Raw genomic sequence first — 12,766 nt, forward strand, 5'->3', positions numbered from 1 at the left:
AGGCCATGTCAACCTCCTCCCAAGAATTGCCCCAGTATGGCCACACTGGCCTTCAGCACTCAGGAGTACGTAGCTGACAATTACACAATTGAACAGTTCCACCAAACAGCTCGGTCAACGACATACTCTGGTGCTAAAAAAAAACCAGAGAGCACTGAAATTTATCCCCTGGGTATCTCCGCTGCTGTCAGATAGACCAGAATTTCAACAATATTTCTGAAAAATAACTAGATATTGCCTTTCATGGGCATCATTCAAATTAACAGCTAAGCGTAGACAGCCAAGATTAATCTGTCCATTAACAACTCAAAACAAAACTGTTGCTCAAATTTTTGTAGGAGTTGCATTGGAGGCAAAAACCTCTGATGTTTTTACTCTCTGCCTGTGGCATAAAATAAGTTTCAGAAATAAAACATCTGCAGAAGTTATATTCTGCCCAAATACAGTTTATTAACTTTGAAGCATATAAGATCTTGGGAAAGAGCTGAAAACAATGTATTAATTATACAGAAAATAGAAATAATGCTTTAATTCCCAAAGTTTTTGGGCTATGACTGGCATTCTGCTAAATGGATTTTTATCTTTTACCATTCTTCTCACTATCTCTTGTTATTTCTTTGCAGAGCTACAAGCAACCGTCAGCTTTTATAGTTACACAGCATCCCTTACCAAATACTGTCAAAGATTTCTGGAGACTGGTCCTAGATTATCACTGCACTTCAATAGTTATGCTGAATGATGTCGATCCAGCACAGGTAAGTCCAGAGACTGCTCCATTCAACAGAGGAGTGCTAGTGCCTCAGCGTTTCAGCACACGTGCGCTTCACAACAGCTTTAGGACATAATTAGTTTTATAAAACAACATTAAATACTAACACAGTAAAAAATTGATTTGTAGCTTGCAGATACCCATAGGGAAAGAGGAATAAATCAGCAGCTTCTCCACCAAAATGTTGATGCACACATACATAAGCGCATGCACCCATCATTTCTTTTGATAAGAAAGCATGCTTTGGAAAGAGCTGCTAAAAACCCAAAATGATGCTTGTAGAATTCTTACTCAAGTCTGAAACACACTAATAACAGCCAAAAGTCATAAACAGAAGCCAACAGCTATTCATTAGCCTGCCTGAAACAGGTCAATGACCTTGTTCTGCTTACCAGGGGATAGGTGTTCCCTGTGGGAAAACCTGTGTTACGTTTGACACAAAATGGCATTGTTAGCAAGGAGATAGGAACTAAACAAGATTGGAAACTAAGCATCCTTCGGAAATCAGGGCAACGAAACGTATGGGGGAATGTAATTACCTTACAAAAGAGTTGTGCATGCTGTACATGTTCTTTAGAAAATTGGAAAACCGAACCTACTGGTTTGGCAATTTAATCACTAGCATTAATCACTAAGTGTCCTAGAGCCTGGCTCGTAACTGCGCAATTCCAAGTTCTTACACAGTTATAATTTCCTTGGTTCCAACAAACTGCACCAGCCATCTGCTGGTGGTAATCTGGATTCTTAATATGTAAATATTTGCTAATTATTGGTTAAAAGCGATTGTTATTTTTTATAGCAGACTGCATGTCATTTTTATTCTTGATATGATCAAGAATCCTTTTAGTTTTGTTGAGTATTGTTCATACCAAAAAAAATGTTCCCTTGTATTTCTTTTTAACATGAACAATTTTTGTTTTTAAAACATACTAATCTTCCGTTTTGTCTTTCAAAGGACTGTGCAGGAATTCCACACACTATTTTAAAGACTGAATTTCTGATTCCAAGCCCTTAACTGTCTACAGGGAGAAAAATAGAAATGAAAGACAAAACTTTTATTCATGAGTCTGAGATTATTTTCTGAGTGAATAAGGAAAGACTCGAGGGAGCCAGGCTGTTAGGGACTGCTGAAAAGAGGTTTTTTTAATTTGTGGGCTGTGTTTTGAATTTACAATAGTGCATGGCTATTTCAAGCATTTATTAGCCTCACAGGCTTTTAAAAGCTATTGGGATATGCAGTTAATGCACCTGCCTCTGCAGTATGTTAAACCTTTTCCCTCTAATGTGAGCAACAATCTTTTCATTAGGAATAAATCTCAAAGCCCTCAGAACAAACAGAAGTGGGAAGAGGGCAGAGCTTATTAAAAACACACATTACATTCAGATTTATTAATAATTACTGTTATCGTTATTATTTATGTATATATGGAGTGTTTACAGTTCTGTTTAGATATTGCAATTTATGTGGATTGTTATGCTCTATTGGGAAATGAAATTCAACCCTTCACAGTGACTCTGACTTAGAGAGTCGCTAGCATCACATGCATGCAAAATGCGCAGACCTAAATGCTTTTAGTTTCTTTAGAACTTGAAAATCTTGGCTTCGTAAAACAGCTCCAGCAAACAGCTCTGCTTATTATCATTTAAGCATTTTTCAAAGATCTGTTAGAACAGTATTCCTATCTATTTTAAAGACACATACTAAATTGTGCGCATTAAATGATCTGAGCACTGGCATTTGCATTATGTTCTATGCATTGTAATATGCTATCCTGTACACTAGCATATTTCATAATAAAAATTTGTGTAAGATTTAGACAATATTTGGAAAGCAATTTGCTCGGCAGACCACATCATGTGGGGGGTTTCAAATAAATGAAAATGTATTTTCCTACTCAAAATTTCTGGTTTTAACTTGTTAAAGTGAACTCCTGCAAATCAGACCCTGTTCTCTTTCTAATTGATGTAGTAAATGATTATGTTTTCCTAAAATGCAGTCATCTCTAAATGGTTTTGTTGAGGAATAAGTGTTATAAGAAATGCAAAACAACATCTGGAGTAAATGTGATTTGTCAGCTCAGCTCTGGATCACCAACAGCAATGCAGCAGAATGAAGACCACAGCTGTTTTACTGAATGAAATAAAGTTCCAAATATGACATCAATGCTTCTGCAAGCAAACAAAATTTCAGGAGTTCATACTTAATTTTGGTGGATGCTTGCAAAAGCTACACACTTCAAATTCTGTAAATATCCCTGGAGAAAAATCATTAAGGTTTTTATGGGAGAAAAATGGACAAGCAGAGTCTAGCTTCAAAAACCTCCTTGCAAAGTGTTGATTTAATCTTTAAAGTATTAACACGGAGGATAATTGGTTCCTGGAATAAGCCATTGTGATATTATTAGATGCTAAAAATGTGCAAGGTACACTTCCTTACTTTGTGATCTTTAGATACCTAGAAGTAATGTTTTCTGATCACTAAAGAAAGCATAATTACTCTTTCCAGGTGGCATTCATAAGATGAAATTGAGCAGCTGAAAATCTAAAGCAATGCTGATATCAGCCAATATCATCAGTCATGGCTGAAACAGATGTGAAAGTTAACTCCTGAGTTTTGAGATTTGATGCACCCTTCAGAGTATAAAGCACACATTCTGATGTACCTTGAATTATTACCAACTTTTCGGGACAGTTGGAGATACCAGACCTTTGGTCTTTAGGCTTCACACAGTCTCCAAGATACAGTAATATTTGACAGCATCCCCCTGTCTTGTCATATGGTATTGCAGAATTGACATTGAGTGTCAGAAATGTGTTACTCCAAATACCAGAGAATGGCGAGAACAGCAGCAAGCAATAGCATGTTCGGTTAAGTGAAAAGGCATTTGTTTAAACTTGTTCTGCACAGGTAAAAGCAAAGTGCTTGAAAATTATGAAGGATGGTGCACTGTGTGTTTTATAAAGACGTTGCTTGACAATGTCAGTAATGAATGCAGCACAAAGAAAAATCTAGAAAAGTGTATCGAGGTAGCATGAAATTCAAAGTGATCAACTGTGCTCTTTTGTGTTTGTTGTCTTCTATAGCTGTGTCCTCAGTACTGGCCAGAAAATGGAGTACACCGACATGGTCCTATTCAGGTGGAGTTTGTATCAGCTGATTTAGAAGAAGACATAATCAGCCGGATATTCCGAATTTATAATGCAGCCAGAGTAAGGATGTTATTTACAAAACAGTTCTGTCACAGTAGACACAACACTTGTTCTATGCTCCTTTTTATATTTTAAATCACCATAAAGCAACTGTTCAGTAACGTTTCACCAGAGGGGTTCCGACTGCTGCAGTAGCACACAATAAAATAAAATGTAGTTAGATTTTTTTTATAAGCTGGAAAAATCTGAGGGTTTCGTTAGGTTTTTTAAAATGTCTCCTGCTTCAAAATATCTTGAGAGGTTTTTCCCTTTCTTGTAAAAAAAGACAGGAGGACGCAAACATTCTTCAAAATGCTGAACCGTATGAAAAAAGGGGTATATAATTGAAGTTGTGTTGCAGCTCCCTCTTTGCTACCAAGCTCCTGCTATGATATTAATTAATTATTTGCTTGATCCTGTAGCTGTACCATTGCTCTATTCTAGTCTATTTGTATAGCATTCTGTTTAAAACCTCTTGTTCTAATAACTCTGTTGGAAATTAAAAGTCATAACTCCTCAAGGGCGGTTGAAATTACATTAGTAGTTTGTCAGTGGTGATCTGTCTGAACAGCATTCCTCATTGATGCAAATATCTAAATTATGTACAAAAAAATTGCCGTTACTTTTTCCTGCTTGTTGCCTGAATCTCTACAGCCCCAAGATGGCTATCGAATGGTACAGCAGTTCCAGTTCCTGGGATGGCCCATGTACAGAGACACTCCCGTTTCTAAACGCTCCTTCTTAAAGCTCATCCGCCAAGTGGAGAAGTGGCAGGAAGAATATAACGGGGGAGAAGGACGCACAGTTGTACATTGTTTGTAAGTACTGGAAGCAGACGAGAATGTAAGGGAATACTGTTTCAGAATTTGTGCCAGGTTTTAAAAGATTAGTGTGGAGGTGATCTGATCTGGAACTGGATAAATAGTAAGGCTGCTCATCTGAAAGCTTTGAATACAAGAGGAATTGTATGATTTTTGATGTAGATTCATGAGTTTCCCTCTCTGTCCCTTGGTAGATTCCTGGGAAAAGGTGATGGGTACAAGTTAACTCTATTTTATATAAAGATGTCCAGTGACTTTTGCAAATGGAGAAGGTGCAAAAGAACATTCAGAACAATGTACCTTTTATTTCTACAGATAAGGATTGTTGAAATAAGTAGTACTGGAGGGGTGATTCCTCTTCCAGACATAAAGCACAGAAGTAAAAGTGGCATGATAGACCAGTTACATGATTCTGTAATTGCCTTACCTTTCTCTAATAACAGTATATATTTTTGTCCTCCTGTGTCCTTTGTGCTCCACTGGTGCAGGCTCTCATCCATTCTGGCACTGTCCTCCCTTTGATATGGCTTAGTACTTGTACATGCTGTTTGCCCTCAGCAGTAGCTGACCCTTAGAAACCAATTCTTCAGTGCTTGAAGTTGTACCCCTCTTCCTCTAAACATCTGCTTAAAGAGGCTGCCGTGACGGAGAAGAGACGCGCTGATGGAAAAGCACATGCTAATGGGCTTTCAGAAGTTGGGACCCAAGAGTAGCCAATAACTTCCTCAAGTTTGGTTTGCAGTTACTGAATGTTAGAATGATAGAGGAAAATCTAAGACTGCATTAATAATTCCCACTATCACTGACCTTGAACAAGCCATTGCTCTTGAGTTTCCCCATCTGTAGAATGGGGATAATAATACTTTCATCAAAGGAGCATTGTGCAGTGTGATTAATTAATGTTTTGAGATCTTTAGCTGAAAAGACCCTTTTGAAGTGCAAATTACTGTTATCTCTGAGGTGGCTGATGATATTAAATAGTTGTACAACATCACACATGCGTCACTTCCAGGCAGTAAAGAAAGAAAAAGCTCTAATATAATCCTTTTAAATTACTTTATTTTAATTAAAATTCTCAAAGAGTTCCACAATATCAGGCAATGTTTTGGCAGCAGAGAGCATTCTTTTCATACTGCCTGGATGTGACAGATGTGCGACGTTGTAGCTTCCTTTGAAAATCAACCATTTGTGAAGCTGGTTTGAAAGACCCGCTACCTAACTAGTCTGCACTCTGGTAATTATTAAGGTTTATTATTTTCAGTGAAGCGCAGCCTAAAGATCCTGATTAGAATAGCTGTAGAAATAATAGGGTTTCCAGAAAGAAAGAGATTCTCTTAAAGATTAAAAATAACCAGGGATAAAGTATTATTAAATACTGCATTTGATCATGCACATGAACATTTGTGCCTGGCTTCTTTGTTAGCAAGTCACTTCGGGTTCTCATCCTCTGATACCGTGGGTGGAGGGGGAATACATACACTTATAAAAGTAGTCCTTGCCAGGCAGCCGGCCCCTCTGCCTGCTGCCAGGGAGTGAGCGCATCAGCCAGGGCAATATTGCAGCACCACCTACCGCCATGCTAAAGGTGGAGCCACCAGAAGGGCTCCTGCAGATGAGACTTTTGGCGCTTCTGCTGTTCCTCCAAAATGCCTTTGGGTCCAGGAGGAAAGCACTGGGATTTGGAATAAAAGAATTGAAAGATCCACTTTCTCTCTAACATTTACAGGCCTGATGCATTTACAGTGCAACGGGGTGTTGAACTGAATCTAAAAGTATCCTGTCCTTATTTTAGCATCCCCTTTGTGCTGCCTGAAGTGTTCACTGAAGGGTGGTGCAAAACTCAGCTGTTCAGTTCCCTCCAGTCTTTCAGCCTGCTGAATTCTGAATCGTAGCTTTGAGATCTTTCAGCCCATTAATTCCAATTAAAAATCGTGTTCTGCCCCGAGTTCGGCAGCCTTCAGGGGCAGGAATGTTCTGTGGTTTCTCCCTACTGGAACTCATGCATTCTGTAGCCATCCCCGGTGCTGTGTGAACTTGTAACATAGAGTCAATTGTAACCGAGCCATTTTGTCACTTTTATTGTAGGAATGGAGGTGGCCGCAGTGGGACATTTTGTGCAATCAGTATTGTTTGTGAAATGCTTCGACATCAGAGGGCTGTTGACGTATTCCATGCTGTGAAGACACTGAGGAATAATAAGCCTAACATGGTGGACCTTCTGGTATGAGCTCTTTAACTGCACTGCTAAATAGAAAATGTTCCTTTTTCTCAGAATACTCAGTAAGATTTCCAGGATTTGCAGTGGGAGTTGTTCACAAAGCAAGCAAGTCATTTTCAAAGGGGATAATGAAGTCACTTCACTTGTAAGAGTATTTTTACACTGCTTTCTTCCCAAGGAGACTTTGTCACTGTTCATTTGAATTTTTAAGAGTTTTAAACTTTCAGCCGAACATCCTTATTAATTTTCTTTTCTAGCAGGCTGAGCCAAGTGGAGAGCAGCCCTTGCACAGTAGAAATAATAGTTATGTAAAATGAAATGCCAGATTTTCAAATTATATATTTTATAAATAGCTTAATCGCCTAATATTTATCAAAGCCATGAATTTCAGTTTGACATCCAGAATATTGCATTTAATTATGGTTGCTCTATCTCATAGAAAGATTAAAGAAGTTCAGAAACAAGGGGCCATGTACAATTATTTTCCTAGAGAGTGTTTTATGAGCTTTTTTTTAAACGGAGAATTGCTGAAGTGCCAGATGCAATGCCAGAAGAGCTGCAGAACAGCTTAAACCAGCAGGTTCTTACACTCCAGTGTGTAGTTCTATACTTGGAGATGGGTGTAGCGTGATACTCTATTCTGAAGCCTTGGCTATAAAAGACACTGTTTTACAACATCCTGCTGTAGAGGTGGCTGCTTAAGAGGCAGCTGTATTCGATTTAGCATCATAGGCAAGAGGAAGCAGCATCTGGGCAGCTTCAGGGATGCTAAACCAGCCTGAGCTAATTTTGCAAGCTCTGGTTAAACAAATTTGGGTCATATTTCAACATTTTTTCTACAGAGTGCCCAGGGTGAGGCCGGAGGCATCTCGCAGAGCTGCTCCAGCCTCTTGTAATTTTAGGAGAAATCTTCGTCTCAGATGAGCTACTGAGATCTGGGTGTGAAACACATGGCAAATGGGCAGAAAGCAGGAATTTCTGCTTCCCCACCACGTGTATCAATGCACCTCATCTGTCCCCTAGAAGAACAGCTCCCACCACATCCTCCATCTCAGTGCTCCTATCTAGCCTACCTGTGAAGTCCCAGACCCTCCCCTAGGCCCTCCTCTGGCCAGGTTCATGGAAAAAAGCCAGATGTTGCCAGCTGTGCAAAGCAAGAAGGGAGGTTAAAAGCAGCACCACGGGGCCATGAGCCAGCAACGTGGAACTGTGATGCTTGTATCAGTGAGGAACTATCAAGCTTTCGCAGTGGTGGGAGGGAGCAGCTTAGTTGGCTCCTCTTCCTCTAGTTTATATTCTCAGGGATAGAATCATCATGCTGAGAACCATACATTTTTATTTCCTAGATATTAAGAAAAATGTCCTACATCTTAATTCAGATAGTATAGCTTGGATACAGGCTTGGCAGGCCTGCTGTTCTCCATTCTCCCAGAGCTTAAGTCCACAGAACTCACTGATCTCTTATTCGTTTATTTTATGGAAATAAAAAGAAAATTACCAGTGTGAAGATGTACAGTTGAAGAAAATGCTTTATATAAATTCCTGTTTGTGACAGTTCTCCAGCTATAGATTTGTCAGGCAGCTGTCTCCATTTTTCAACAGAGAATTTTTTTTAATAAAAACCTAAATATATTATTTTAGAATATAAAAATAGCTTTTAGTAAATTGAGGATGGTATTGAGAATGTCTGGACAGCACTGAGAGGCCTTGTGAGGCCTTTTCATTAGGAGATTTCAAAGCACTTGTGAAGGAGATCAGTATTGTTTTCCTTATTTTACAGACAGAGGAACGAAGGCAGGGGATGATCAGGATTTTTCCCAGTTTCACATAATTCACTGACAAAGCAGAGTTAGAACCACATCTTCAGTCTTGGTTTGCTACTTTGAGTGAACAAATATTTGAATTAGCAAGGTTTCAATTTCCATGTAGATTGTTTCATGGTAAAAGGGAATTGGGACACTTGAGTTCTTTTCCTGATCCTGTTACTGACTTTATCCTTTATGACCTTTCTTATATTAATGTGTCTTTGCCTCAGTTGCCATATCTGAAAAATGAGAACAATAATATTCACCTGCCTTTGTAAGATTCTGTGGTAAAAGATTTAAGTGCTCAGAATTGTGTTTCTCAAAAATACTTTTAAGACTACTTTATCTATACCTCTTATGCACTTTCTGACTTGATGAAGGGCAATCTTTACAGTCCGTACTTAGAGATTCATCTCTTAATTTCATTGAAACCTCTGGTTTTCCTGCAAGTGTAAAGATCTGAATGCCACATCCATGCAATATGGAAATCTATGAAATTCTTCAGCCATCATAGAAAAGTAACACACGGTATTACAAAATGTCTATTACGGAATGCCCAAAGCGTTTTGTGATAAATGTTATTGGACCTACCAATAGGTGTCCTAGAAAAGAATTATATAAATATACCTCTCTGAAGCTAGCTAACATAAAGAGACTTTTAATATCCACTGTCAAATGGATAGTAAAAATGTACAAAGGACACATATGAGTGAACACAGTGGGAAATAATGTGTCTGCTCTTTAAGACAGGTTTACAGGTTTTCAGTTTACTAAAAATGACAGATATTCTGCTGGATCAGTCAATCAGCATAAAAAGAGCATGGAAAAATGGAAATGGATGAGTGGCTGATCTCTTGTTTTGATCTGTTATATAGCTACAGAATACTTTTCATTTGTTTAGAAACATATATGCAATAAAAGCAGAAAATTAATAATTTACATAATACTCCTTTCTTTCCTTTCTTCTTTTTTATTCTTTTCTCATTCTGAAGATGGCGCAAGCAGTTTACGGAACCCTGCAGGATCTTAAAACCTCACACACAACTCATTCATAACTTAGATTATATGTGCACCTAAGCTTTGTCTTCTTTTGAAGTCCCAGCTCTCAACAAAAGAACTTAGGAATTGTCCATACTTGTGAATGGCTTTATGATTGTTGTGATATTATTTGGTCCCTTACAAGTTCAGGTGGACTCTCTTCTCAGCTAAAATGTGACCCAAAATCACAAGTACGGGCCAAAAGAGTTAATCCTTTAAAATGTTTGCTTCAATGAAAAGGAGAATATATCTGCAGTATAATTGTAATCTTCCTGCTTGTGACGTTGGGAAGGTGAAGGCTGAGTGCTGTCAGCTAGTTAAGTCTGTTGTTGTTCCTGTATGATAGTACCTGCGTAGTTATCTTTTATTAATTGATTCAAGTGCATAAGAGAAAGAGGCATTTCAGTGGCAGAAATAGTCATCAAACTGGCAGGTGTTTCCAAACTGAATTTTTAAAAGCCAGAGCCCTTGGTTTCAGGGAACCCACACCCACTATGTCTTTCAGCTCTTTTGTTTCACTGAAATGTTTTTAGTATTGCTAAATACTGTGAGCAAGAATGAAAATGGAAGTGGGACATGTGTGCGCACACAAAACTGTAAAGTCGTCGGTGACTGCATCATTTAAAGTTGTGGAGTGGGCGAGGGTCAGTCAAAAGCATTGGCCTCTGTACCGCTGGAGATGTGAAGGGGCGAAGTCACGACCCTTCATCTCTGAAGGATGCAGACTGGGTTTGCATGCCACGGGAGGGGGGGTTTCCCTGGGATCAGGCCTGTTTCCAAGCAGTTGCAAATAAAACCATCAGGTCTGTGTGTGAGGCACAGGGTTGGCACCTGAAAACTTAGCCTGGGTAGCAGAAGCGCTGTTAAGAGGTTAACTTATGCATCACCATTAATTGCTAAAAATTTATTTTAATCCAATTCATTTAGCTCAGGCCTGATCTCACAGGCCTATTGCACTGGGACAGTATCTCAGCATGAGTTTGGGGTGCACGTAGAAGAACAGTAAGCAGCTCTTAACCCTGAAATGTAGCAAGTGTATGAATGACACTAAAATAAAAGTTGTAATTTGGGAAGTACTAGACACTGGGTCTATTTTAAGATTAACACTTCCTGGGAGGAATTTCAATAACTCCAATTCTGGTAAAGTGCTGCATGAGCATTTTGACAGATGACAGAAGGGTTGCAAGTCAATTTGCTTACGTGTAGTCAATTTTTCTCATACAAGTGTATTAGAGGAGCTGAATACGTATCTAATATGAGCAGTACCGTAAGTTACTGTTTGTAGTGTCTATTGTCTGGTTAATATAAAGATTTTCTTATCTGAATATAAATTGAATTTGCAAACTGGTTCCCATTGACAACAGCTGATAGTAAATAATTTTAAGAGAAGAGAAATATTGATGCCCTTAATTAAGTTCCTTCAGTAACCCGCTTTGTGGTTTTCTTTTGATCTTTCAGGATCAATACAAATTCTGCTATGAAGTGGCTTTGGAATACTTGAATTCTGGCTGATAGCATAACCAGCACAGGCAAAGATCCTCCTTTCACCACCACAAACAAAGCAAGTCGCTTCATGATATCTGTGTAAATGAGGTGGAGACTTCTCAGTGTTATGCTTATACTGCTTTGTATAATTGGCTCTTTTTAAGAGCCCAAAAAGATGTTTATAAACCTGCTTGCACTGCCCATTTTCCACTATTATGCTGCTGCTTGACACCCATATGAACGTACACCAAACCACATGGCAGTTGTTGAACACTGTATTCATACATAGCCTTTGATGTGGTGAAGCAGCATAGTCCTCTGGTAAATAAGAGAGCACAATTATATTCTTATGAAGGAATTTGTACTTTTCTGTTATATTTCGTTGCCTGTGATTCTCAGTTATTGTCACAGCCTAGTGTACATTTCTGTTCTGTGGCGAATGCTGTCTGGCATTTTGATAATATATAATTTTAGTTATATTTGTATTCTAACACGTGCATAATAAATGAATCATATGTAGCTTATATGAACTAATGGAAAGACACGTACCAAATCATGTTAACTTTGTTGAGTTGTAATTTCTATCCACTTTGTACCATTTCAGAGAGAGAATCTTGATAGAAACACAGTTAGAAAATGCAAAATACAGGATGCTCAGATTAATATATCCAAAGCTTTTTCATTTGTTTATATTGTAAATATTTTTTGATTTCATCAAATTATTTATTCATTAAAATGAATTTTTTTTGTGAAGCACAGTGAGTGACAATCATTTTTATTAAGCCCTGGAAATGCTTACTGTATGATAGTGTAAACATTTGTTTACCTTGTATGAATTCTCAGCTCAATAAATAATTACATACATGATAAAATCTCGTTTAATTTAATATCTCTTGGCATCTGAGTCCCCTCAGCTAAGCCTCTTTTCAGATTAATTCTTGTAAATACCGAGCTACCTCCAGAGTGTCTATTGTGTGATCCAGTGTTGATCCAGCCAATAGCAAGATGTGCCGTGCCAATATGTAAAAAGAGGTGAATTATATGTTTAAAGATGCACATGCACAGATGCAGAACCTGAAAATTGCCCTGCTGCGTGGAGATGATGTTGGGCTGGCAGTACTCAGTCTTGTCACAGCATTCCTCTGCAGCTCTGAGCATGCCCGGCTCTGTGTCTGTTGCTACAAAAGGGGCGATGGTGCGTTTGTTCTTGGGAAGAATGACTGGTGTGATGGGAAAGTAATTCCTCACGTTGAAGGTACTGATACTGGAATGACTGGGGGGTTAAAACAGTGAGTAAAACTGCTCTGTTACTAGGGCTGTTACCAGTACTGCCAGTGGACAGGTTTACACCGTTAAAGCTCTTGCCTGTCCTAAGAATGGCTGTACGGCACCTCCATGGCATTTGGATGCTTCCCCTTTCTCTCAAGCACTACCGGTGTCT

General features: G+C 38.6%; 1 protein-coding gene across 9 annotated transcripts in view; it reads left to right on the plus strand.

The window, feature by feature from the left end:
• The window catches only part of PTPRM (protein tyrosine phosphatase receptor type M), a 495,715-nt gene extending 483,518 nt beyond the window's left edge, over window positions 1–12,197 (plus strand). For all 9 annotated transcript variants that reach the window (XM_064442974.1, XM_064442975.1, XM_064442979.1 and 6 more), the window contains 5 exons: window positions 624–755; window positions 3,854–3,979; window positions 4,613–4,776; window positions 6,865–7,000; window positions 11,299–12,197. In XM_064442974.1, the coding sequence (XP_064299044.1) occupies window positions 624–755; window positions 3,854–3,979; window positions 4,613–4,776; window positions 6,865–7,000; window positions 11,299–11,352 (612 nt within the window). In that variant the 3' untranslated portion in view covers window positions 11,353–12,197. The remainder of the gene's footprint in view (window positions 1–623; window positions 756–3,853; window positions 3,980–4,612; window positions 4,777–6,864; window positions 7,001–11,298) is intronic.
• The last annotated feature ends 569 nt before the right edge of the window (window positions 12,198–12,766 follow it).

The sequence above is a fragment of the Phalacrocorax carbo genome, chromosome 2, assembly GCF_963921805.1.
Source record: "Phalacrocorax carbo chromosome 2, bPhaCar2.1, whole genome shotgun sequence".
Lineage (NCBI taxonomy): Eukaryota > Metazoa > Chordata > Aves > Suliformes > Phalacrocoracidae > Phalacrocorax > Phalacrocorax carbo.